The 26,053-nt window shown below is 36.9% G+C and overlaps 13 protein-coding genes and 4 non-coding genes across 17 annotated transcripts; 10 read left to right on the forward strand and 7 right to left on the reverse strand.

The window, feature by feature from the left end:
* Positions 1–66: 66 nt before the first annotated feature.
* On the reverse strand, positions 67–467 carry SPOG_00437 (uncharacterized protein; the record flags this gene model as incomplete). The annotated part of the gene is made up of 2 exons (XM_013167946.1): positions 67–354; positions 451–467. 2 exons carry the CDS (start codon positions 465–467, stop codon positions 216–218), a joined length of 156 nt encoding a protein of 51 aa, XP_013023400.1. The 3' UTR covers positions 67–215.
* A 501-nt stretch (positions 468–968) lies between these two features.
* Positions 969–4,051, forward strand: SPOG_00438 (uncharacterized protein). Its single transcript, XM_013167947.1, has 5 exons — positions 969–1,335; positions 1,408–1,704; positions 1,843–2,350; positions 2,412–3,201; positions 3,245–4,051. The coding sequence occupies exons 1-5, from the start codon at positions 1,057–1,059 to the stop codon at positions 3,939–3,941; spliced, it is 2,571 nt and encodes an 856-aa protein (XP_013023401.1). The 5' UTR covers positions 969–1,056; the 3' UTR covers positions 3,942–4,051.
* Positions 3,402–5,421, reverse strand: SPOG_00439 (riboflavin synthase). The gene has a single exon (XM_013167948.1). The coding sequence runs from the start codon at positions 4,748–4,750 to the stop codon at positions 4,127–4,129; it is 624 nt and encodes a 207-aa protein (XP_013023402.1). The 5' UTR covers positions 4,751–5,421; the 3' UTR covers positions 3,402–4,126.
* Positions 5,383–5,463, forward strand: SPOG_16230. Its single transcript has one exon. It is a non-coding gene; the product is annotated as a tRNA-Met (tRNA).
* Positions 5,464–5,469: 6 nt separating this feature from the next.
* SPOG_16231 lies at positions 5,470–5,543 on the forward strand. Its single transcript has one exon. It is a non-coding gene; the product is annotated as a tRNA-Asn (tRNA).
* A 393-nt stretch (positions 5,544–5,936) lies between these two features.
* On the reverse strand, positions 5,937–7,783 carry SPOG_00440 (ER oxidoreductin Ero1b; the record flags this gene model as incomplete). Its single annotated transcript, XM_013167949.1, has 3 exons — positions 5,937–5,969; positions 6,016–6,122; positions 6,190–7,783. 3 exons carry the CDS (start codon positions 7,781–7,783, stop codon positions 5,937–5,939), a joined length of 1,734 nt encoding a protein of 577 aa, XP_013023403.1.
* A 152-nt stretch (positions 7,784–7,935) lies between these two features.
* Positions 7,936–10,072, forward strand: SPOG_00441 (pig-F). Its single transcript, XM_013167950.1, has 2 exons — positions 7,936–8,040; positions 8,296–10,072. Exon 2 carries the CDS (start codon positions 8,506–8,508, stop codon positions 9,739–9,741), a length of 1,236 nt encoding a protein of 411 aa, XP_013023404.1. The 5' UTR covers positions 7,936–8,040; positions 8,296–8,505; the 3' UTR covers positions 9,742–10,072.
* SPOG_00442 (triacylglycerol lipase) lies at positions 9,791–11,790 on the reverse strand. The gene has a single exon (XM_013167951.1). It carries the CDS (start codon positions 11,510–11,512, stop codon positions 9,875–9,877), a length of 1,638 nt encoding a protein of 545 aa, XP_013023405.1. The 5' UTR covers positions 11,513–11,790; the 3' UTR covers positions 9,791–9,874.
* A 163-nt stretch (positions 11,791–11,953) lies between these two features.
* SPOG_00443 (guanyl-nucleotide exchange factor Ste6) lies at positions 11,954–15,414 on the forward strand. The gene has a single exon (XM_013167952.1). It carries the CDS (start codon positions 12,578–12,580, stop codon positions 15,287–15,289), a length of 2,712 nt encoding a protein of 903 aa, XP_013023406.1. The 5' UTR covers positions 11,954–12,577; the 3' UTR covers positions 15,290–15,414.
* SPOG_00444 (central kinetochore associated family protein) lies at positions 15,392–17,412 on the forward strand. The gene is made up of 2 exons (XM_013167953.1): positions 15,392–15,658; positions 15,705–17,412. Exons 1-2 carry the CDS (start codon positions 15,485–15,487, stop codon positions 17,166–17,168), a joined length of 1,638 nt encoding a protein of 545 aa, XP_013023407.1. The 5' UTR covers positions 15,392–15,484; the 3' UTR covers positions 17,169–17,412.
* An 82-nt stretch (positions 17,413–17,494) lies between these two features.
* SPOG_00445 (ATP-Mg/Pi carrier) lies at positions 17,495–19,357 on the forward strand. Its single transcript, XM_013167954.1, has 3 exons — positions 17,495–18,139; positions 18,214–18,309; positions 18,375–19,357. The coding sequence occupies exons 1-3, from the start codon at positions 17,744–17,746 to the stop codon at positions 18,897–18,899; spliced, it is 1,017 nt and encodes a 338-aa protein (XP_013023408.1). The 5' UTR covers positions 17,495–17,743; the 3' UTR covers positions 18,900–19,357.
* A 34-nt stretch (positions 19,358–19,391) lies between these two features.
* SPOG_00446 (meiotic recombination protein) lies at positions 19,392–21,413 on the reverse strand. Its single transcript, XM_013167955.1, has one exon. It carries the CDS (start codon positions 21,357–21,359, stop codon positions 19,800–19,802), a length of 1,560 nt encoding a protein of 519 aa, XP_013023409.1. The 5' UTR covers positions 21,360–21,413; the 3' UTR covers positions 19,392–19,799.
* A 215-nt stretch (positions 21,414–21,628) lies between these two features.
* On the forward strand, positions 21,629–21,711 carry SPOG_16232. The gene has a single exon. It is a non-coding gene; the product is annotated as a tRNA-Lys (tRNA).
* A 332-nt stretch (positions 21,712–22,043) lies between these two features.
* SPOG_16233 lies at positions 22,044–22,115 on the forward strand. Its single transcript has one exon. It is a non-coding gene; the product is annotated as a tRNA-Pro (tRNA).
* Positions 22,079–24,911, forward strand: SPOG_00447 (phosphatidylserine synthase Pps1). The gene is made up of 4 exons (XM_013167956.1): positions 22,079–22,549; positions 22,640–22,871; positions 22,930–23,293; positions 23,347–24,911. Exons 1-4 carry the CDS (start codon positions 22,428–22,430, stop codon positions 23,349–23,351), a joined length of 723 nt encoding a protein of 240 aa, XP_013023410.1. The 5' UTR covers positions 22,079–22,427; the 3' UTR covers positions 23,352–24,911.
* SPOG_00448 (RNA-binding protein) lies at positions 23,960–24,541 on the reverse strand (the record flags this gene model as incomplete). Its single annotated transcript, XM_013167957.1, has 1 exon — positions 23,960–24,541. One exon carries the CDS (start codon positions 24,539–24,541, stop codon positions 23,960–23,962), a length of 582 nt encoding a protein of 193 aa, XP_013023411.1.
* Positions 24,912–25,505: 594 nt separating the features above from the next.
* Positions 25,506–25,975, reverse strand: SPOG_00449 (adenosine 5'-monophosphoramidase). Its single transcript, XM_013167958.1, has one exon. The coding sequence runs from the start codon at positions 25,911–25,913 to the stop codon at positions 25,512–25,514; it is 402 nt and encodes a 133-aa protein (XP_013023412.1). The 5' UTR covers positions 25,914–25,975; the 3' UTR covers positions 25,506–25,511.
* Positions 25,976–26,053: the final 78 nt, after the last annotated feature.

The raw sequence follows: 26,053 nt of genomic DNA on the forward strand, positions 1-26,053 counted from the left end.
TAAATAATTTCCTGCTATTGTGTATTCTAAAGAAGGACTGAGACCTACAAAGGACTTTTCAGCGGACCAGGAGTAGTTGTTGGTGGTAGGTAACTCATCACTAGAGACCCTAAAATAGTAAAAGCATAAGGATACAAAACACGAACGTTGTGTTGTGATCTAATTAGTAATAAAAAATAATAATGATGATGGTTAAAAATTTCAGATTTGACATGTTATCTTGAAAGAATGTTCACTTTTATTTTATAAGAAAATGGGGCAATTTTTTTGTGTGATTTTTCTTCCTTGTCTTTTGCTTCCAACAATTCATTCAAGAAAATTGCTTGCTTCGTGGAAGTAATGAGGAGATTCTTCCTGCATTCAATTTCATTTACTTGAAAAGTTCATTTCCAAGAAAACCGGCTTCGTAAGTAAGGAAATGGTATTGGAGCATTGTATCACAAAACGTACCTGGTAGCAGTTTCCATTTATCTAATTAAATAAAAGAAAGGTTATGAAACTAAAAACTAATCTAAAGCTTTTTCTTATAATTCATCAGGATTCTGATTGTGTCATACTCTATGAAAAAGGATTGAAATCGCAACTAATTTTTCATACCAGAAAAAACTCTTCGATTCCTACATTGTGCAAGACACTTTCAAAAAAAAAAAATAAAAAATAAAATAAAAAAAAATTACTGGAGGTCCCTCAATGATTTCCATCAAGGCAAACCATTTGCCTATAAATTGGGAGAACAAACATCTCAAACCATACCTGTTTGTTAACCATATTTGACCTGTGATTAGATTTCGTTAGATTACATAACTTTGACTTACAGTCACTCTGTATCTACACTAATACTATTATTATTATTACTACTACTATTCCAGCATATTGCTTCTCATTCAACCATCTAGTGTTTATTTACAAAATTACGGCGTAAATTCCATTTCCTTATTCTTATTACGAGCCTTGTTCGAACCCACAATCCTCGATATTTGAAGCGAACAGAGTAGTAGAGGGTACAAAGTATGATTTAATGAAAATAACACTTACCCTTAACACGTAAAGTTTACTATGGAAACATCCTCTTCAGACGAACATGCTTCTTTGCAGAGACATTATTTGAAGAAGGAGCTTCTTTCTCTTTTAGTCGAGGACGAATTGAAGTTTATTGGCGATCCCTCGAATCTCGTTCACTTAGGAACACCATTTATGAATAAGGATGAACCCGTTATCACATTTCATGAGTCTAAAATACCGATTCTAAGATTCATTTTCAAAAAATTTGTTTTAACTTTTCCTTTCCTCGACCCAGCAAGCCAAACGCAATTATGGAATGTGAGCTTTCGTAACGTACGTAGAATAATTTCATACGCTCTTTTAAGAAACTATGGAGGGGGGGCACATTCTGACTATGTTTTCTAGTTTTTAGGTGCAATGTACGAAAACAGCGTTTCTGTACTACCTGATGACCCAGATGCGACTTATATGCACAAAGTGGGAATGAAATTCCAAGGCATGCTTACGCTTCTGATGAGTCGAGCCATTTGCTGTATTCAAGGAGAAAAAAGTATCGGACACGAACAGCTTGATATGTCGGATGTGAAGGATAATTCTTCTCAGACCAATTTAGAATCCCACAAAGAAGAATTCTTGACAGCCTTAGTTGTCGGTGTTCGTGAATTTGCTTATACGACTTATTTAAGAAATAAGAAAACTTATGTAAGTGATTTTTATACTACTTGGCTAGCTAGATACCAATGTTTAAAAAAAATATCTGCCCTTTTTGCTTTGCGACTGGCATCTAGCTACAGCCAAAGTAGTTGTTTTTTCTTTCAATTCACATGTTAACAAAAAAAGGAATATATCATCAAAATAAAAGATAAGGATGCTATCACATTCGTGGCACGAAGGTATTCTGAATTCACCAAATTACACCATACTTTAGTGAAAAAGTTTCCACAAGCTAATGTTCCTCGTCTACCTGCTAAAGATATACATGACACCCATCTTCACGACGGTTCAAATCTCTCATCTTTAGACACTACCCAAACGTCCTCTAGTGTTGAATCTCCTAAAGAAAAATCCTCTCTGATTTTGCACCAAGAAAGGATGAGAATTGGATTGAGTCATTACGTAAATCATCTTCTTCAACAAGACGAACTTCGAAATAGCCCTGAAGTACAGACCTTTCTTTCTTCTGATCCCTTTACGCCTAATGAACAAGAACAAAGAGACATACATTTTCGTCAAGAGTTAGACACTGTTCGTCGCATAGAAAGACAGAGATTTATAGACATTGCTTCTGAGCGCGCAAAAGCACTCGATATTTATATGGACGAATTTAAGCGGTCCCTTACAGAATCCGGTATGCTTAGCTACTTTTAGTATACATTTTCCCCGATAACCTTACTAACTAAAATTTCTAGGAGGATTGACAAGTTTGTTTACAGAGTTAAAAGAGAAGGAGAGCATTAGAGACTTATCTCCAACCTTACAACAAACCATGGAATGGGTTCGTGTAAATCTAGCTTCTACTATTTATGATGTATTTATCGCCAAGGAAAAGTCTAGTGTCACGTTTTCTCAGATTAAGCGCATGCATGCAATTTTTCCCTATAGAATTATCAAAAATATTATGCGTTTCTCAAATCCACTTTCCGTCATGAAACGTATCCTAGACACACTTTTGGCTCAACCTTTTGGAATGAAGTCTCTCTTTCAACGTCTGTTGAGTTTGAGTCTTAGCGATAATGTTCGTGCTATTCATAAGTTAATTGACAAATATGAAAGTCAAGTTGATAATTCAGATATTTTGCAAAAAATTCAACAACAAGTTGAGAATCCATGCAAAGCAGCTCAAGAAGTTTTACAGAACGATGAAATGACGCCTCAAGATTATTTATTATATCTTCTTGTTTCTGACGAGGTACCTCCTAGGCTGTCTGATGCATCAATCAAGCAGGTGATTATGGACGGAAGCTCCTGGAAAGAAGCTATGGAGTCAGAAGAATATCCCGAAGATAAAACGATTCAAGAACGAGCAAGAAGATTTGGATTCACGTTGAAATTAATGCATCTGTATGCGAAGAAGTATAATAAAAAGCGATCTATTTCTTTGATTAGTGAAGGGGCCACGGGAGAAGTTATGAAAAGCATGGTTGTTATATTTTACAAACCTCTAATGAAAGTATATAAAGCAGCAAATGTTTATACTTCGTATGTTATAAAGGCTATAAATACAAACACTAACCTTATACAGAGTGGATGATTTTGAATCGTTTATGGGGGATATGTTACGGCTTGTAGAAAATACTCAAGAAAATCCTGAACTGAATCCGAATACACTGGTAGAACGTTATATAGATTTGGTAAAGAGACACGAAGACGCGTTTTATGACTTTGTACATCGGGTATATATGCATGACAGTGGACTGTTTAGCTCTCTTATGGAATGGATTGAAAGCATAATCTCATTTTTACATTATGGCTCAGCGTATCCAATAGACATGGACGAAATTATTAGAGAACTGAGTCCGGACGAAACCAATCTATTATCAGAAGAATTGACGAGACTTATTGAATGGAACTATACAAAGAAAAAATTCTTATTTCGGAAGAAAACAACAAAATATACAACTGGGGATGAATCCACTCTTCCCGCCGTGAATATGGATGAGCTTGGACTTGACGAAGAGATTTTGGCTGAGTTACGAGGTGATGGAGACGAGGAAGAAGAGAATGACAGCGATATAGAGCAGGACGAAAGCAGGATAAATGTAAGTTTTGAGTTTGATCCCATTATGGAAGAACGGCAACGATTAAAACAAAAAGGAAAACATTCAATCAATGGCGTCCCGCAAAAGCCAGAATTTAAGGTCATCCCGAAATTGCTTCCTGCATTTCGCAATCTTATTTATCCAATTCTAGCTCGATTTGCAAATGAAAGTTCAGCTTGAAGAAAAATTTAACCTATTATATTAGAATTGGCTTATTTTATTTTTATTTTTTGATACGAATGCATAGTTTCATGAGTTAGGAATGAAAAATAATACGAAATTAGACGAAAGCTGGAGATGGAGTGATGTATATGTAACTAGAGAGTTCGCATAAAGCTGATAATGGGGATTATCAAAACTTGTAGCTACACTTTAGCCTTCTTAATCCATTCTTTCACATGTGCTTCCACCAGCTTCTCCGTGTACTTTCCGAGTTGATCTACTTCAACATTGACTAGGTCACCAACATTTTTGCTGGGCATAACAACACATGACTGTGTGTAGACGATCATCATAATGCTAAAGGTCGCATCATCGACGTGCGTAACTGTAAGTGAGATGCCATCCAAGGCGATGTAACCTTTGTAAACAATGTACTTGAGAACCGAAGAGTCACGAGGACGGAACGTAAAAACAATGGCCTCTTGGTCTGGTTTTTTTTCTACAATTTCAGCTACGGTATCAACATGACCTTGTACAAAGTGGCCTCCCATACGAGTGGTACTCAGAACGGCACGCTCCAAGTTCACAGAGTCTCCTTCCTTCAAGGAACCTAGGTTCGTAAGGCGGAGAGTTTCGGGAGCAATTCCAACCACAAAGCTTGTATTACCGATACTAGTAACCGTCAAACATGTACCGTTGACGGCAATGCTGTCGCCCACGCGACAATCTTGGATTATTTTTGGCTCTTCAATATCGACTGAAAATCCCTCAGGCGACTCAATGACACGACGAATTATGCCAACAGCTTCGACAAGACCTGTAAACATAACGAGAATTTGGGATATGTAGTAAATAAATGTCAAACTGATCTGCTCCTTTCAGTAAATTCACCCTCGGTTCAATCACAACGAAGACGAAAAAAAAATACCTAAGCTGAGCTCCTGATTAAAATGTCTGGTGCAAAGTAACGAATGTAGAGAGTTCGTTGTTGTAACTTAGTTGAATTTTATAAGTGTACTGTACTGTAGTAGGGGTCCTTTAAGTCTTACAGTCGGTAAACATGCGTTAAATCCAAACTTCTTAATAATACGATTATATCACCGGGATACCAATTTAGAGTCGTCCTCGGATCTGCCATCCAAAACAATCGCTTTTTTTGCTTGAAGCAAAAATGAAAGAAGTTGGTTTAATTTGGGTTCACAAAAACGCATTATGATAGCTGCGAATGCTTATCAAAAGTACAGAAACCAATTGAAAGTTTTCTAGATTTTTTGTGTGAGTGCATGTGTTTTCTTAGAATATGAATATTTTTGGAAGACCAACCAAGCGATTTGTGTCTCATTTCCTCGTTGAGGAATGTCGTTTCCCTTTCCTAAGACAAATTTCGTACCACCATCGGGGTACAATGAAAACGAGGAAAGTGTATATTTATATTTACTACTGCTGAAGTTTTCAGTTAGCTTCTGTAGCTCAGTTGGTGGTAGCGTCCCTCTCATATCATGACAGGGGAAGGTCGTGAGTTCGAGCCTCACCAGAAGCATCTATAGGTCGGATAGCACAGTTGGTTAGTGCGCATGACTGTTAATCATGAGGTCGAGGGTTCGAGTCCCTCTCTGACCGTTTTTACTGTTTTGGAAATTATTACTTTTTCTTCATTTACGATGATGCTCTTGTGGTAAACTGAATACGATTTCTATTTTATCATAGACTCTCCGAAGAAACACTCGAATATTTTAAGAGAAAGCTCGATTTATAGTCCCAGACATCCAGATTTGTTTTCGGGATTTTTCTTATTCATTCTAACGTTTCCTTTCGGGTTGACCTGAATAGCTTCTTTAAAGTTCATTCCCATTACTAAATGATATGCTTTTCAAAAGAGAAATAAGAATCAAAAAAATGCAAATTTTTCATTATCATCCAATGCTAAAATACTCTATGAAAATTTTTAAACTGTTTTTCATTTTTCATCATCACTCATGCATCTGCAGTACCTCTCATCAAGAATGCTTCCCATTATCGAATCCATCCTTGTATAAAACTCAAGGTCTAACTGATTTTAGAGAAAAAAATGAAAAAAAGATTTAGATATTACCTTTCGTAATTCATCATTATGTTCCCAAAAGAGTACATCCAGATCATGCTTCATCCTAACAACAATGGGCCGTCTCTTAAGGCAACCATCTGCTAGGAATATATCGTCTAATAGAATTGCTTGTATAGTTCAATAAAGGACTTGCGCTCGAAAAAAAATAAAACTGAAACATACTTGGTAACTGCAAATAGCTGGATAAGACATAACGGAATCCTTCTAAGACAACTCTAAATTCCATCCAAAAGTCATGGTAAAAAATCCGTGCTACCCAGCACACTTTTTTTAGGAATGGATGGAAGACCACAGGCACATGCTGAGAAACAAAATGTTTCACGCTGTTCAAAACTTTCCGAGACCTGGATTCGGGTTGATGTTGACCGACATATAGTTCATGGAACTTTTGAATATAGTTGATGGAGCGGGAAAGCCGATCAAACGTGTTTACTAAAGCAACAATCTCAGAACGGCGTAACTGTAAAGGAGTAGATGTGGTTTCGAATTGATCAATTTCGTTCTCCACATCCGGCACTTCGAAAAGAATTTTTAAGGCCGTACCAAATCCATTCGTCTGAATTTTACCCCACAATCGGCAGCGTTCACAACCAACACAATCCATCAAAGCCGATACTGTACGGAAATGCTCTCGAAACTCCTTTTTCATTGCCGACGAAAGTACAGGTTCTCCTGTAAACAAAACAGATTCATCAAAGTACCGAGGATGTCTGTCAACCATTTCTACCAAATCACGGATTTTATGACGAACTTCGGTATCCTGCAATGCACTGTCATGACAAAACGTAAGTGTATCCAGGTGTCCGTTCATCTTATCCATAGCCCGAAGAAGCAAAGAATAAGCAAAGTATAAATTTTCAAGTCTTTCTGGATGTGACAAAACTTTTTCCATAAAACAGTTCAAGTTCGGTCCCCAAACTCCGGTTGACTGATTTAAATAATTATAACATAAATGCGTAGAAATACTGGAGTGCATTCCTGAAAGCACACGATAAAACACGCGTTGCTCGATGCTCCACATATCCATACGTTCGTTCCATATCTTTTCTTGAGAATGTGGTGGGGGAGCCAAAGAACCCTGCAAAAAGAGGGAAGGGAAATCTATCGTGGGTTCGGATTCATCTGGCAAACACTCATTGTAAATCATTTCCCAAATTCGTGTAGCATGTGGAGCCGCGTATCCAGTAAATCTTTCTGGATTGTCTAGTAAAGAAATATACACGCATCCACTATCCAATTCGTTATCAACGTAACAGTATTGACGGTCCTGATCATCTAATCGTTCCAATAGACACGATTGCGAAATCTTGTCTACATTCTCCATCACAGATTGGTCCGATTCAACGATCTGACGTGAGAGCTCTGGCATGAACCCTTCGAGTTTTCCAAGAGATTTCGAGCTCCAAATCTCTGGAACACTGCTTTCCTCTGTAATCACTACATTACAGGCGTTACTTCCGCAGAAAACATTATCGTCCATTTTATACTTGCACTCCTTATTAAACAAATTCAATCGGTAGAAGCGCATGTAATCAGATTTCTCCGTTAAGTCTTTCAGTAATGGCGATATGCGCTCGTTCACATATTTAATGTCTCCAAAGGTTGCTTCTGATGTATCAGGAATTACATGTTTCGTATCGTTTTCAAACTTCCATGGGTCATCCACCTCCAATACCGTCTGTTTCTTACCAAACGCATCTTGCAAATTGGCAAGCAGACACAATAAAGAAAATAATGAATCGCGTCCTAATCTCATCCCGAGTATAGAATAATTATGAACGTATTATTTTCTCCTAAAATATATTTTCTGAAGTTGGCTCTAAGATCGTTTGTTTACACCGTCTTGAAGCTTTCACTCATGTCACCTCAAGATGTCACCTATTCTATCTCTACTTCCTTGGTAAGCTTCTCATTACTAATTAAATACGAGCTGTTCAATTTCACTTTTCTGTAATACGTGTAAGAAATAAGATGGGGTTTTGGGGAAGATGCAGGTTTGAAACCAACGGAAAGGTAAGTTTACCAGCAGTACATAGGAGATACAGTGCTATTGGCTTTTGCTTCACTCATAAACAAATGATCAATTCCTTCATATATAACACCATACGCTTCTCATATATTTGTCTCAGTGATTTCCTTAGGTTTGTGAAAAGCCATTGGATTTCCTTGAGCTGAAAGTATTATTTTAGAAGCTTTCTCATATCCACATATATTTCATTTATTTACTTTGATTTTGTTGATTAACTTTACTCTGCTAACCCGCGAAAGTAGCATATTCTAGTAACCGGCGGATCCCAAGGCTTTGGGCAGGCTCTTGCAAAGGAATTCGTTCTTCGTGGCGGCCATGTAACCATTGTCGCTAGAACAGAGAGTAAACTGAAGGTTGCCGTTGAAGAGCTCTCAAAATTGAAAGTTCACAGTGATCAGATTGTTCAATATAGAAGCGTAGACTTGACGAATTATGAAGATGTCAAAACCATGATTGATCAATTGGAAGTTTGCCCAGATCATTTGGCTCACTGTGCTGGTTCTTCTTATCCTGGCTTTTTTGTAGACCTTCATCCAACCGTGTTTGAGAATCAAATGCGCCAAAATTACATGGCCTCTGTCTACATCACTCATGCACTAATTAAGAGAATGAAAGATATTTCGGTGCCCTATTCACGAAGAATAATGTTAACATCTTCCGTTCTGAGCGCCCTTCCCCTTGTAGGTTATAACGCATATAGCCCTTCAAAGGCGGCTGTTCGAGCTTTAGCCGACGGTTTACGACAAGAGTGTATTCTCTATGGAATAGAAGTCTCCATTTTCTTACCTGCCACCATCCTTTCTCCTGGTTACGAAGAAGAAAACAGACTGAAGCCTTCTTTGGTATTGGAGATGGAAAAATCAGATAAAGCACAAACATGCGAAACCGTAGCATATTATTGCATGAAAGGACTTGATCATGGAGATTTTGTTATAACCAATAATTTTGTAGGAGATATCATGAAAAATCATTCTCGGACTTCCAGTCCTCATGATAATCCTATTTTGGAATTCCTTTATTGCATGCTTACTTTCTTTGTGTGGCCTATCGTTCGAGCTCAACTTGATTACGATGTTTACAAATATGCTCTGAAACATCGTTTAAGAACTGCCATTCCTAGTCAGTCAAACTCATTCATCACCGTCTTCTTGACATCTATACAATTGTGCATTTTTTATTACCTTATTCCAACTCTCGTATCTAATCCTTGTGTGACTTTGTTAAAATCTTTTCCACTATGGTTTTTATTGCAAACGATCCAAACATATTTCCAAAGACCTCGTGTTTGTTTTTCCTTTACTAATGTTATCCGTTCTATTGGCACTATGTGTTTGGGAACTTTTGTCATCGCTTTCGTTCTATTTGCCTTTGGTGCACCCTTGGTTAGCAAGTTTCAGTTAAGCTTTCTTTGCGCTGCTACTCTTTCGGTCCTTACAATATATCCACTGTCTTTTTTCTTTCAATCTGACTACATGAGATGGGGCCAATTCCTCGCTTTCAAACAATTCAAAGCCTTGGGTAGTTTACAATACCGTGCATGGGGTCCCATAATTGGTGCTTGGTTAGGTGCTATTCCTATTCCCTTGGACTGGGATCGACCCTGGCAAGCATGGCCTATTACCATTGTCGTTGGATCATTCATTGGTCATCTTGTTGCTACAATAATCGGAGAATTATTACAGTAACACTCTCATGTTTACGAGCATACTTTATTAGATTAAGAAAAAACGAATGGAACTGAAAGTAACATGTCAAAATGCAATTTTATATAATAAATCATCATAAACCCAAGAAACCCGGCAAAAAAGATATAAATATCTACTGAACCTTGAAATTTTTCAACAGCTTTTCTTCATTTTCCTCCAATGCCATTACAGAAGGGGTTAAGGTTGGTTCCAAAGGAATTTTAGCTGATTTGCTAAAACCGATTTGTTCGCATATACAATTTAATAAAAATTCACTTTTACATCGTATTTGCAGCAGTGGGATAGCTTGCCAAGTAGCACGTTCGCCTACCAATATCCAATATTGAATATCTTGTAGAGAGGGCTTCGTGAAGGCATGCTTTATATCGGTAAATGAGAAGGTAGGAGTGAGCGTTATGTAAGCACTTGGAATAAAATCGTCCACTAAAAAACGCCTTAACCTCATAGGGAGGAGGCCAAGAATATCCATTTGGCGAAAACGATAAGCCATTTCCAAACCAAACAGACGAATTATTTTTAAGGTATAACCAGTATGCGTATGATGGTGCAGTTCATCGTGGAATGTTGGAAAAAGCGAGGGACGAGACTGAGTGATTATAAAATGATTTACGTTGAAAAGCTCAGAAATTCTAGCATAAGAATTGGGACGGGTAGGGTGATTCATGCTCGCATATGGCCATACGAAATTTTTTGGAGTACACACTTCCGTAGTGCCGTCAGGTAATTTTGCTAATAAGCTGGTTGAACGGTAAATTGCAGCCCAACTGTTACTGGCACAAGCAGCACTCCATACCAAAACATTTGGAGCTGTATGATAATTTAAAACCTGGGGGGAACCAGATGTAACAGAGGGCGGGGCGATAATGTTGATAGCACGATTTGTTTTCTCAAAAGCTTCTTGGAAAGTTAATTCTCCAACACATTTATGAACAAAAGAAGCAATCATCGAGATGTCTAGCATATTTCCATATTTTATGACTTTAGCTAGAGAATAGTCAGAAGTATTTTTACAAATATCCCACAATTCTTCGGGAAACGTTTGGAAAAGGTGATCTAGTTCATCATCACGATGTACACCTAACAAAGCAGCAATCAATGCGCCAGACGCGGAACCAGCAAGGACCCGTGGTAGTAAGGTTCTTTCCCACAAGACTTTTGCTACGCCAAAGTGATATAACCCAAAGGCAGTGCCACCATTGAGGTATAAACAAGTGGTGCCAAAGGATACTTTTGCAGCGGAAAAAAAGTCTTGCTTTTCCTCGAGGGATAGCTTTCTCGTAAGGAAAAGGAAATTCAAGCAACGATTTACTTCACGAACGTATTCCTCTATTAGGATCTTTGTTCCCGAATAATTTTCAGTGTACAGGCCTGAATCACCAATGTTGCCGAAATTGCGCAGCAAGCTAGAACGCAAGAACATGAGCATGGGATAGGATTGCTTTTTCGTTCGATAAAGCTTCAAGGTCGAGGTACATCGTTCAATTAGGGAAAAATCGTACTTGTTCGAAACGGGATCAAATCTCCATTTCCAACGACCTGATTTCTTGTCGGTCGCTGTTGCCAGCTGCTTCCAATCTTCCCAGGTACAGCAATCGCGCTTCAATACTGTTTTCCCTTTCCGATAATTCAAACCGCGTGCTTGCGAGATGGAAGTTGCTGAAAACAACCATTCAAAAAAAGATAGAACCAGCAGCCAAACTGTGCACGCATTTACCCTTGTGGTTTGCCAAGCCCTGCTTAACGAGTTCATGATAATTGTCCAAACAAACCTTTTTATAATACATGTACTTTGAAATGGAAAAAACTGAACAAACTCGTCTATTGACGTAAATCTTCCAAAGCTTTACCAATTCTACCTATTCTCAGAAAAGAATCTTCACGGAAGGTTTGTTTTCTTACAAAATAGATTCAAAAAAAAATTCTATAGTATCAATTCCATTCGCACGAAGTCATCCATTTGTACGTATTTTTTGCAAGCACCTATATCAACAAATACAAGGACTCCATATAGCAAACTACAGCGCGATGCCTAAACTAGCCTATAGCGTATTGCAATGATAGAGATAATAAACGAAAATGTCAACTATGAATTAGCGCCCCATATGGATACCTACTAAGAAAAAACTCAATGATGACTCCTATTATACAGTTGGGCCTATTTTTCTGTGTTTTAGCAAAGTCACCGAGACCTTTTTGACTGTCTAAGCCTAATCTTTAAGTTCGTGACAGTAATCTTGTTAATACTGTTAATAAAAATTCATATCCGGATTGTTCAAGCAAATAACAGGAATCAGTTGACTTTGTCTAAGGTATCACAACAAATAATTTAGACGCGTCGCGCGGTTTTTTATAAAACTTCATTTTACGAGCAAAAGGAAAAGAGGGAAACGAAATAAATAAAAGTATTTTTTTTAATTTATTTCTTTTATTTGTGTATAATTTATAGGTTTCTTTTTTTCTTTTGCCAAGCCCATTATGGGGGATAATGGTTCTTTGGGCTATTGAATGCTCTTTTGGTCTATTGAAGACAGAACAAAGAGAAGGACCCGTCTACCCCATATTTGTTCTGAAAAATGAGATTCACACCTATCATGAACAAGAATCCTCACAGAAGGAGAAATCAATTGGAAACGCTTTTAGTTTATTAACGAGCATTCGAAACCAGAAAGCAAACTACTTTGATGTGTTTGTATTATTGAAAAGATTCGGCACCCCTGAGCTCCTTACTGTCTATATAACTTGTGGTTTTAGGATAATATTATTTTCTTTTCTATCGTTTTCTTCTCTACATTCCTGTTCTGTTCTGTAAGTTGCAATGGGCATCCAAGCGATTGCGCGTCAGGATTATGTGCACAGCTCAGAAGCTTCTCATCTGTCATTCCATACAGGAGACACGATTATTGTTGTCAACATACTTGAAAATGGTTGGTGTGACGGCATTTGCTCTCAGCGTCGAGGTTGGTTTCCTTTGTCTTACATCGACATTCCCGGATTCCAAGGTCAAGCATCCAAAAAATCGAGAATTTGCAGTGATCAAGATTCTTTGAATGATTCAAGGAGTAGCCTAGACTTCCCACCTTTGCCAGAGGATGACTCTGCCACTAAAAGTCCTCCTGCTAAGGATAACAATCCCGTTCATCAAACTATCCTTCAACCTCTCCTCCGTAATACTCTCGAATATGTAACCCTCATCCGGAAATCCGTTTATTTTGGCCGTACTCAAGTGTTGTCTGAAGCATTAGATGTAATACGTACAGGAGCATTAACTATTCTCGTGCGTCTTGGAAGTCTTTTAGACGACCATTCTCCGTTTACAAAAGAGCTTGTGTATATATTCTCCATGTTAGAAACATTGGTGACGCTTTCCAGGAGGAGGAACCTGTACAAAAGCTCTTGTATACAATTTACGCAGCTTTTAAAAACACTTGCATGTTTGTTTGTGGATTATATAAAAAGGGAAGAAAAGGAACCGTCTTCCGAAACATCGAAAGAAGCCAAAGATGTCTGCTTTTTACCTTCGAGTCAGTCTTTGGTGTCTCCACCTTTTCATCAGCTTCAAGATAAGTCGCTACCTCTATGTACAACCACTTATGTTGCTATACTTTCCCTTACTCATCACGCATATACTTTTTTATCGACAAGCCATTTCTGGCAACAAAATAACACCAAGCAACTCGATTTACTTTTCCAGCATATATCGGAAGGCAAGCGGTCCGCAACAGAATACTTGGATACAGTCTTTGACAATTTCACCAATATACTCCAGTCCTTAAAGCGCGTCCACTCAGCTTTTCAGAAAGTGGATTATGCAGCGTTTGACGTATCAGTGCCTTCAATTACGATTCATCAGATTTTTGGGTCTTTAGACAATTATTCTACTAAAATTAGTGATCTATTCATGACAGCAATAGAGCTTGAGCAAGCATTTGATGATGTTATCTATAAGAATAGGAGCATACGAACACTCACTCCTTACTTGCTACTTATTGAAACAAATTTTCAGGATGTAAAGGATATTCTTCTTCATTTAACGGAAAGATTCCTTTTCCTCTCTCTTGAACATCGCTACCTAACCCAATTTATTCCTGGGCTTGAAAGCGTAGAGAGTAAGCAAATAGAACTCATGGATATGGATGACATTACTTGGTACGATTCAAAGGGGCTCGTCCATTACTTATTAAAACAATCGACTATAGAGCCAAAGTCCATTAGGAATTGGTTGTTTCTGTATTGGTCAAATACAACCTCGTACAACGATGATGGAAAAGTCAAGTTTGCTTCTCTTACTTCTATTTTAAACAATATTGTTCGTGTAGATATTGACAACACGCTATTTATAAGAACTTTTCTTAGCACACATGCTAGTATCATTAGCTCAGGCGATTTGTTTTCTATTTTATCTTCGCATTATTTATTTCTTGGTCAGTCGCAAAGCTTTTCAGGCCGAGTTGATGCTACTCTTATAAAACGCGGCCGTAAAAAGATTGTTGACGTTATGCTCACTTGGTTAGAATCATACTTTATTGAAGAATTGGAAAATGTACATACGATTTTGTTCTTGACGAATGCCTACTTATTTTGTGAAGAATTTATGGTGCCTACTTTCTCTCCTTCACTTGAGTTGCTGCAACATATTTCTAATATGTTAAAGCATCCCTCCACAAAACTTGTTAGGTCATTGACAAATGGCCTTGAAATGCAAGATCCTGAGGATAATACCGCAATTTCCTGTCCTTTGGATAGCATGAACGTTAAAGATGATTCCCTTTTCCTTTTTCCGCCCGATGAGATCGCTAAGCAACTATGTCTTATTGAATTTCATACTTTTTCAAACATCACTGCTGTTCACTTTCTTACAAAAATATGGTCAAATTTGAAAAACATCGCTACGAATGAATCGAGTACTGTTTGTTACATTTCTAATCAGTTAGTCAACTTTGTTGCCGAAACTATTGTGAGAGAAAGAGACTTGCGAAAACGTACACATTTTTTAAGCTTTTTCATTCAAGTCTCACACTGTCTTTTCAAATACAATAACTTTGCGAGTTTATTTTCTATCATTTCTGCTTTAAATTCGGCTCCAGTTCATCGTCTTAAAAGGACTTGGTCGAACTTAAGTAACAAATATTCGATATTGTTTGACTCACTGAATTCTTTAACAGATACAAGCAAAAATTTTTCTCAATATCGAGAATGCTTGGAGCGTTGTTCACTGCCGTGTGTTCCATTTCTAGGCGTTTACTTTACCGATTTGACATTTCTAAAATCAGGGAACAAGGATACAAACAAAAACTTAATTAATTTCGATAAACGCATGAAAGCAGCAAAAATTTTAGACGAGGTTCAGCAGTTTCAAGCTGTCCCTTACAAATTTGATGCTACCAATGATTTGCAAGAGTTGTTACATGAGGTCGTATCTAAAGAACGAGACTCTAACTTTATTTACAATGAGTCTTTACTCTCGGAACCACGAGAATCTGAAGACCAGACCCTACGGCGACTACTTGTAGATTCCGGTATATTTTAATGGTTTATGATTTAACGACGACTGTATGATGATCATTTGCATAAAATTTTGGTAATAAGGTGAATTGTTGGATAATTTAATTTAACATAGAATACAATAATTAAAAAAACTTCTTTTTTCATGGGTGTTTGCAATACTGAATAAATTCAAATATTAAATCTGATAGCTCACGACTTAACCAAAGACATAGATATCATGGATTGGAAAAAATCGGTCCAGAAAGCTACGGCATTGACGATTGAAACAAATGACTATGTTTCATATTGCACAATGGTCGAAATGCTACTAGAAAAAAATTTGACCCGGAAAGAAGAGGATCAGTTAGATTTATTACGTTGCTTAAATGATGAGCTTCGAAAGCCGGAATATGTATGCTTCATTACTATCAATTACGTTACTAACTGGATACTTTTAGGACCAACTCACGAAAGAGATTGCATGGGATGTACTAGGAATGTTGCTGCCATATGTGAATGGTTGCTCTTCAGAGGAAGCAGTAAAATTTATGCGTTTTTTGGCAGAAAAGGGAAATCCTAAAGAAGTTTTTTTAAAGTCTAATGAAATCCTTACGAATATGATGTTCCAGAATCTGTCTCAGTTCGAGGTGACTGTAGACTCGATGAATTCAGCTATTAACAGAATTGAAACCAATAAACCATTGGTTTTTCTTGATAGTTACATAGTTTCTTTGTATTCTGGGATTACTAGAATCTTACTTGTGAAGGAAGCCAACAGATTTCGCATATGGGATATGTGCTTGGATTCAATTGGTAAAATAACACGACGTTTTGGGAAATATTCAGAGTGTCATTTGAATCTTATGGCAGCTTTTACAATCTTTCTTCAACTGTTCCTTTCCTCTGAATGCTTGTTTTTCTCTTTCCGTGAATTATTGAACTCGAAACATCCTCATGTAGAATTTCGAAAAAATAGATTTTCTTATGATGTTCAACAACTACAAGAATTGGACTCTTTTTTGGTACGATTGTTAGATATTTTCGATGAATTATGCTCTATGGGCGAAAACGGCTGGGAACAGTTAGTAAAACGATTCTATGTTCAGATTATGAATCTTGATAGCGCTGAAGGAAGTATTTGTAATCAGGAAGAGGAAGAACAAGAAGAGGATATGCATCAAAAAGTAATGATAGACAACAAAGGGTGTGTTGCTTTGTTGACGATTCGGAGCTTTTATAGGGAAAGAAGCTTCTTACAGGATTTGTTTTTCAATAGCAAAGAACACATTCTATTGGATTCGTTATTTACCTTGATGTCCATCGAAGGAAATCCTGAAGCTTCGGGTTTCACTGATTTAGCTCTTTATCAAACTTTGTTACTCTCCAAGTTTATTATTGAATGCTCAGCTGAAGATCATGAGCGGTTTTTTTCTCTATTACAAATTTATCAGTACTTTTCTGCTTTTAGCTCAGAACCGTGGATTCGACTGATCGCGAATGACATTGTGTTTCATCTGTTAGATTCTGTGTCCCCTGATATCCGTTTTAAATATGTTTTAGACACCTTGGAAGAATGCCCTTTTGTAAATGTTAAAGCTAGCATTTTGAATTACTATCAAAAAAATGGATTACTTTCTAAACCGGTCGAAAACAATCCTTTTTTCCTAAAAAAGAATCTTTCCACAGTCCTTAAAATTCTCTTTGACGATTTATTCGACCTTACGGCTGACCCTCTTTCTTTGATTTATTTGCAGCAAGCATTAATCTTTCTGTACTATTTGAAATTCCAAAATTGTTTGGACTATAATGATCAAGTCCTTCAATTTTTAAAAAGAATAGAAAATTTTGTTCAGCAAAACGAAGAGAAAGTTCCAAATCAGAATTTAACTTATTATCTGGAGCTTTTACAGCCAAAAAATTGATTCCTTGCTTCGTATCATGATTGCCTGAGCACCCAAAGATGTACCATTCGTTCACTTTATATTAAAAGACATATTTTAAAAATCGTTTCTTTCTTTCTTTTTTCTCTCCCAGCTACAAAGTACACGAAACCAAATATGATTTTCACACAACAAATGCCTAAAAAATTGCTATATTTTGAATATAGAACTGAAACCTATACGTTATCCAGCTTGATAAAATAATAATTTACTTTTAACATATTACACTTACTAAATGGATGCATTCAATAGAACTTTAGAATACTTCATTATGAAATCAAGTAACATTGCTCTCCTACTAAGTACAGGTTACCTTTGAGTAATTCTGATGAGAGCAAACACTAAAAATTCATTTTGGGAGCAAACTTGAAAGTGTAAGCACTGTCTTTGGGATAATATAGTGTAACTTATTGCTGTAAGTCTCTAAAAGTCTTTTGTAGCCTGATTGAATGAAATTGCTCTCTGTGGAAAAGACGCTAGGAAATTGAATTGGTTTAAGTGCTAAAGAGGTCGGAGCTTCTAATTGACCATCACTAAGAATATCGGAAACAACTACTATGGAGCCTGGATTCCCTCCCATGATGGAAAGAAGTCCAGCCTACAGTCATATTCTGATGGCTGGAGGAATTGGCGGTGCTACGGCAGACTTATTGATGCATTCTTTGGATACAGTCAAAACGAGACAACAAGGAGCTTTGTATACAGACAAGTATAGAGGAATGGTCCGTAGTTATCTTACAATTTTCAGAGAAGAAGGTCTTTTTCATGGTTTATATAGTGGAGTGTGCCCAATGTTACTCGGCAGTCTTCCGGCTACGGCATTATTCTTTAGTTCTTATGAATTCTCAAAAAGGCATCTGATGGACACCTATCATGTTCCAGAAACTCTTTCATTTTTACTCGCTGGTTTTGTCGGTGATCTTTTTGCATCCGTTGTTTATGTACCATCAGAAGTAAGTCTCAATTCTCATTATTAAATATCGAAATTTGGAAAAGTTTTTAGTTTTCTTCTAACCGGTCTCAATAGGTTTTAAAAACTCGACTACAACTTCAAGGACGATATAACAATAAATACTTTAAGTCCGATTACAATTACCCCTCTTTCCGAGGCGCCATTAAGCAGGTACATTTACATCCTAATAATTAAAATGTAGTTTTCATACATTTTTTTACTAACCGGAGATTTAGATTGCGAAGGAAGAAGGCCCAAGAACATTTTTCTTTGGTTACCGCGCAACCGTTCTACGAGACATACCTTTTTCTGGTTTACAGCTTCTATTTTATGAAAAGCTCCGTCAGGGTGTGCAAAAGTACTCTGGTAAAAAAGATATAGGTGTTAGATATGAGTTGATTATTGGTTCATTAGCTGGCGCAGGAGCTGGATTTTTAACAACTCCTTTAGACCTTGCGAAAACAAGGCTTCAAACCATGGTTCGACCGACAGGCGTTTCGGATAATATAAAAAGTGGTCGTTATTTCTATGGTCAAATGGAAAACTCTTTGGGAAGTTCTGCCTCCTCTACTAGAAAGCAAACAATTGGAATTAGTAAAGTCTTGTCTAGCCTCTACAGAAAGGAGGGTGCCATGGGATTGTTTAAAGGTGTTGGCCCTCGTGTGTTCTGGACTTCATCTCAGAGTTCATTGATGTTTGTTTTTTACGAGAGCATAATAAGACTTTTTAAACAAAAGGAAGCTCAATCTATGTTGGATTGAGTTCATTATCTATATATGAGAACTATTGCACTATTCTTTCTTTTTTGGCGCTCAAAAAAGCCTCTCAAAATCCCCCTCATCCAACCGTTTTTAGCTTTTATCAGCAATGATATGTTTTATAAAGCCTATTAGACTCCCCTTTTGTTCTTTTTATGTTGGCTATATCATTGTTGTTTGAAAACACACTGCTTTTTGAATTCATAGAATATTTGATTCATTTTTACATTTATTTTTGTCTTCTGACTATCTATTCCCTCCTTAAAAATGTTGAAAAAAATAAAAAAAACAAAAAAAAAATCTCTCCCTCAAGAATTAAGGTCTGCACTATGGCCTTATACCTTTAATGAAATAGAAGATTTAGTCACTGATCCCCTTTTTTGTTTTCTTCTTTAGAATACAATAATAATATTATAGTCTACGATAACGGCATGACATTCGAAATATTAGCTTGATTTCTTCCATATAAAAATCAGGAAAGCTACAGCCATTATTCACTGTATTAAGAAACAAATTATTTGAATTTATTAATCTAAAACTAACAACCTTAAATTAAAAAACTATCGTATAGCAAAAATATTATGCTCATGCAAAAAGATGGATACTTTTAAGTGTCGTAAGCAGAAACATCATTGAAAAATGACAACGGTTTAACAATGTAAGTACTGTACAAAAGACCAATAGTAACGAGGGCATTAACAATGGCGTAAAGAAAAACCAAATAAAATAAAATAAAAACACAGTCGGGTTTCCACAAACCTTTGGCGTTACCCTTAAACCACTTATCCAAAATTTGAAACTCGTAGATTCCCATGCATCTTTCATCTGACGATTATCATTCAATTGTAACGTTCGTTCAAATGCAGATATACTCAATCAAGTTATATCTATACGCGAAGAACGTTAAGATGCTTCAGATGATGAAGCGACAAGTTTCGACTTTTTTGGAGAAGTGATATGAGTTCTATCCTCGCCCTCATTTACCAAATCCTCACCAAGTATGTTATCGTAATCATCTAGTCTCCGTTTTCCACTCTGAGTTTGACTTTCATTTATTACATCAAGTTTTACTTGCTCTTCATCCAGCAACGATTCAAACGGAGTCGTACCAGATCCTGCTATTTCACCATTATTGTTTATGTCTTCCAAAATAGAAGTCAGAGCGCTATCATCCAAATTTTCAGCATTCGGGTCATTATCATCTACCCCTGATTGCTCATTTGCTGCTATATGCTCCTCTGTAGAAACTTCTATATTCTTAGCATCACTTTTGTTCGAAGAGGCTTCCCCTTCATCCAATACATCCTTAGCAGCGTCTATCCGATCATCATTACTAGTGTCAGGAGGCATATTTTCTTCCGATTCTTTTGAAAGATCTGGAGTTATCACCGAATCCTCATTGTCTTGTTCGGCTAAATCCAGTTCACTTGCACTAGCACTAGAAACATCCTGAACAAGCTCGTTGTATCTAGCAATAAATCGAGGTTGAGTCGTAAATAAGACAGAAAATGAGTTCCCATGACTACAATGAGCAGATAAGAGTTCTAGAATATCGACTAAGTGAATCTGATTGGCATAAACATTGTCCTCAGAAATTTTTAAATTCAAGTCTGAAAATTCGCATACTAGCTCTAAATCAGAGCTTAATGTATCCAGGGATTCCAGACGTGCTCGAACAAGCCCAAATAAGTCTTCTAAAGTATTATCGTTTAAATCATCAGTAGCGGAATAAATGAATGAATTGCCGTCATTATTGTCAATAAAAGAGCAAACGCTTGAATCTGGAAATAGAACCAAGCCTTTAGATATCCACTCAAGATCTAAAATATCATTGCTAGGTGTGACGTTTGCCTCTTCCTCTTTTTTATTTGCTATTGCTTTATTTTCTGTTATATCCGTGAATCCAGATAAATCTTTAGATTCTTCCTCTTCTTTATTACCATCAATATCACCGTTTTCAACAAAAGAGTGTGAATCATCAGAATCTACTACATTGTCATCTTCTTGCACTTGCGTTTCTGTTCCTTGATCTTGAAGAAACATAGAATTGGTTTCCTCTTTCGACGAATCACCCAATTGTTCATCTTGCTCAAAGGATTTCTCAGCTACATTTGATTCGGCTATTTCCGTTTGCCCTTCACTTTCTCCTGCTTGAGATTTCTCAGCTGGATCCAACGCACTAGAAGGCATATTATCATTTTCAATATCTGGCTGAGACATCTCCGTTTCTTTGACTGCCGTATTTGGTGAAGCTTGCTCAGTATTTTTTATTGTCTGTTTGTGATCTGTTTTTGTATCCATAAACACTAGAGTTTCTACTGGTGCATAAACCACACTTCCTTCAAAAGCAACTTCACTCATAAATATTTCGTTTAAAACAATTCCTAAACCTGTTTTTGTTAGTAGTTTTCTGTAGTTACCGTTTCTTTTAAACAAATGTAGTTGGCAAAAGGTAAGTTGCATTCAAGAAAGCATCGTTGCTTACGACGCTCGCTCGCGTTGCTACGTGGCCTTCCTCGTTATCCTGTTTTACGTGACTTCGTAAATGGATTTCATCTTACCATTTATGATAATAATGTTTCGTACAGCGTATAGGGATAATACATATTGGTCTCACGCACCTGACAGTGAAATTCTTTTATTGAGCTTTTTTTCGTATTGAGAGGTGATCTGTTTGGTTATTCCTTTTTAGTTTAAATATCTAGTACGCTTAGTCAAAGTAACCTAACAAGTCCCGGGTAGCTCAATCGGTTTAGAGCGTCTGACTCTTAAGAAGGTTATCAGAAGGTTGCGAGTTCGAGTCTCGCCTTGGGAGTTTACTTTTTTGTCATAAGGTACTCTAAATGGTTTATGAACCCTGTAAGACATATCAGACGAATTAAAAATAATTAAAATAACTTGTAGGTGCCGTTGACAATCCTCTATTAGCTAAATCTTTAGCCATTCAGAGTAAGGAATGGTAGAGGCCTGAAAGTGTTGCAGCAAACGTGTGTACAATCAGTCCGTTCCTTTGTTGAATTAACTTAGCAACTACGTAAACGAAATTTCAAGGAAGCTATAAGAAATGGGAAGAAATAACTTTAATCGTTCGTACCTTGTTTCTTTTATTGTAATTCTTATGTTTTTGAATCATTACTAAGCGTCAGTGGCCGTTTGGTCTAGTGGTATGATACCATCTTAGGGTGATGGTGGTCCTGGGTTCGATTCCCAGAACAGCCCATTTTTTAATTTTTAAACACTTTTTGAAAAATGGTTTGTGTTTTCCAATTAAATATTTAAGCCAGAAAGCGTCTTTGCTTTGTTGAACAGTCTTCTTACGAGTCGGTATGGATAGCTCTTAGCAAAGGTGTTTTCAACGAAATATTCCTTAGGGAACGTCGTTCTTGATGAGCTTATACTTTACCGGATTTTGTACCGATACCGTAACCATCCTTAAAAATAATAGAATCGCGCTGCATATCCCTATACTGAAAGCTGTACGTCTGTCCTAAATAAATGTTTCGCTATACCAAAAACAACCCAAGTTAAAAAATGTCAAAACTAAGGTCTACAGCTGGGTCAAAAGATTCTATAGTTGATCCCTTAGAAACAAATGACAAGGAGACAAAACTACTTGCTTACGTGAATGATAACCGACACTTTTCTTTACTAAGGTAGGATTGTATGAACTCTTCGGTACTCGAAAGGCATATGTCATGAGGAATCAGTTGGGTTTATTTGATAGATGGCTAATGAATTGATAGAGCCCTTCATCTTGCTGATCTAATTACTCTCTTCAATGGATTTTGTGGTGTTATGAGTATTTTTTCTAGTTTGCGCTACTGCTTGAGTGGTCAAACTAGCTCCAAGTACCTTGTTCGGGCTATGTATTTTATGCCGTTTGCTCTGTTCTTTGATTTTCTCGATGGAAAAGTGGCCCGTTGGCGTGGAAAGTCTTCTTTGATGGGCCAAGAGCTGGATAGTCTAGCTGACTTGGTAAGGAAGAGAAAGCTTACGAAATGAAAAGGCGCATATGGCTAATTATTTCTTTCAGATATCCTTCGGCGTATGTCCAGCCGTTTTTGCTTTTTGCTGCGGCTTTCAAACCTTCATTGATTTAATGATTCTTAATTTCTTCGTCCTTTGTGGTCTTACCCGTTTAGCTCGTTTTAACGTTTCTGTTAATTCCATTCCTAAAGATGAGTCTGGAAAGTCTCAATTTTTCGAAGGAACCCCAATTCCCACTACCCTTGCCTTGGTTTCTTTACTTGCTTTTTGTATGGTCAAAGGAAAGATTCACGAGGAACTCCCTGGTGGTCTTTGGTTTCCAGACACTCCCTTTGCAATTCATCCGATGGTATCTCTTTATGCCTTGAGTGGGATTGCTATGACCAGTAAGAAACTTTGTGTACCAAAGTGTATGTGAATGCATCAACTCATTCTTTTCATTCTCGTTTTCTAACCTTGCTAGTTTAAAAGCCTCTTCTTAGATCTCTTCTTGCTTAATTATGACTTTCCATAACCCATTTATTCAATCTGTTCATTGTACGTTTGCTCATCCATATTGATTTTTTTGGTTAGCTAGACTTTCAAAAATAGCTTCAACTCTATTTATCTGTTATCATGCGTCGACAGTTTTTTTCAGTCTTTATTATTATTTGTTTACCTTTTTTTACTGCTATTGCTAGGCGAATTTCCTTCAGTTCTACCCTCTCATACATATTCCCATTTTAACCTTCGCTTTTTCCTTAATCCCAATTCTTTTTTATGTGGGCATTACAGTCTGTGCAATTAATAGAAAGGTTATTACGTACTAAAACTATGGTTACACGCAGAAATACGAATGCAGACATGGGTACCCTCAACGGTAAACACGTTTTTATTCATCTCTTCATGATTATGATTGATGATCTCTGTTTCCTTCATTAAGCAGAAAACCGAAGAAAAAAGAAATTCATAATATAATAAATAAATACACTATCCTATACACAGCCTCTGTTCAACAATCTCTTGCGGTAGGAACACTATTTTTGAAAAAGGGCATAAAGCACTTCCATAATAATGTACCAGAAAACTTTTTCTCGTTACTCTAATCCGCGTTTGTTGTTTTTCACGACAGCAGCAACAGGATCTTTGATACCTTGATTCTCAGATCCAAGACCCAAACCTCGGCTCCAACCCATCATTTCAAGTAGTTTTTTACCTTTACCTGCTTCAATGGTGGGAGCAAAAGAACCAACTACTTGACCATCTAATTGACGCTTGGAAGTAAGACTTGTCTCTTTGCTAACCGACTTTGTTTTGAACTTTCTGTGCTTTTTAGTTAAAGCAGGTGGCTCTTGAAGTTTGCTCTTTCTCTTTTTAGACATTTTCACCTCTTTTTCAAGAGAAAAATGACGGTCGTGTTCAACAAGACTCAACATATCGGCTTCATGATCAGGGATTTGTTCCATGTAATCATTCCTAGCGCTTTTTTTGCCAAATAAGGCTTTAAACTTCACAAAAGCATCTTCATCACTTAAATGCCTTTTCCCTTTCTTTCTTTTATCGGGAACGACTTTGTTTTTTCTTGGAACAGGTTTTGGCTGAACTTTTGCAGGTTCAGTTTGCACATTTTCCCATTGCTTTGAAGAGATGGGAACTCCGTCTTCAATAATAACTGCCATACTTTAATCTAAACTGAAAGCGAAATTCTCAAACTTTCGATTAACGCCACGGTGCAAAAATATTTTGATACTTTCCAGTTCTTAGGTAGCTAAAAACCGTAAACTGCAAATAGTTTATCTCAAATATTGGCATTGATTATACTGAAATCACATAAAACTCGATTCCTCCCAACATATAAGAGTTTCCCAAAAATGGGTTTTTTACTCTGTCGCTCCTGTGTAAAACCGGTATAGGTAGCTTTTAGCAACAATGTTACCTCAACAAGGACATAACCTTTTGGTATGCAAATAAATAAATAAGCAGAGATAATAATAATTTTCGGTTAAAACGAGCTTTCTACCTTCTTTTAAATTAGATATTCGGTAGAATAATGAGAACAGTTTGGAATTGAGTAGACAAATTTTGAAGATCCCTGCAATGGACGAATCCTTAACAGAGTACAACAGAAAAGAAATTTTTCTTCATTTAATTTGAAAGAAAGTTTGAACACAACCACTGTTCATGGACGTAAAGTGAGAGATTTCATTACCCAGTGATGTGCTGAAATTTAAAGGGCTAGTTTTTGAGCCGAGTGTTCGTTTGATATTTAATTGGCACTATCCAGTTGCCATATAAGATTACCTGATCAGTCAATATTTGTACAAAGACGATCACATGGAAGACCGTAGTATATAAAGCTTTGTGAGTATGTTTTCATGGTTCAACAAAGCAATTGAGATATATACAGATTGAACTTAGTAAAAACAGCCCACTTTGCAAAATAAACAATTCAAACTGTTTTCGTTTTCTGGAAAATTACTATTTGAAGAAAGCGGAGTACAAACAGCTTCCAACTTCTCACTGTATTATCTCGTGAGATACGACGGTGAGAAAGACAGATTCAGTTATCTTATAACGAGAACAACAAGTATTTTTCTCTCATTTATCATCACCAACATCAACGCATTACCTAGATTTCATAACAACAGGTTACTGCAAACGGGAGCGAATTTCGTTACCGAGATCCATCAATTCTTCCTTGGTAGTAGCATAAGTGGGCCAGCCTACACCCAAACCGTATTCCTCATCGGGTTTGGGAATGATGTGAAAGTGAACGTGATTCACAAACTGATGAGCAATACGGCCGTTGTTCTGTAAAAAGTTGTAGTTTTCAGCCCCAATGGCCTTGGCTACTTTCTTAGCCAGAGGAAGAATATCAATCAAGCTTTCGTCACTCAAGCCTGTTAACTTCTCAGAGTGTTCTTTAGGAATCACAAGAGCATGACCTTTGGCAGTAGGGGAAATATCAAGAAAAGAAAGAGACTTTGCGGTCTCTGCAAGCTTCACACATGGGATTTCTCCCCGAATAATTTTACAAAAGATGCAGCTCATTTTTAGTTGTTTTAGGAAAATTCAAGTAACTCCGGTCACCCAATATATATGTCAACCTTGTTACTTATATGAGCATCGAAAATATTGTCTTAAAGCAACAGCTTTTGTTTATTTATTTATTTTTTAGAAAAATAAAATAA

This window comes from Schizosaccharomyces cryophilus (genome assembly GCF_000004155.1).
Source record: "Schizosaccharomyces cryophilus OY26 unplaced genomic scaffold supercont4.3, whole genome shotgun sequence".
NCBI lineage: Eukaryota > Fungi > Ascomycota > Schizosaccharomycetes > Schizosaccharomycetales > Schizosaccharomycetaceae > Schizosaccharomyces > Schizosaccharomyces cryophilus.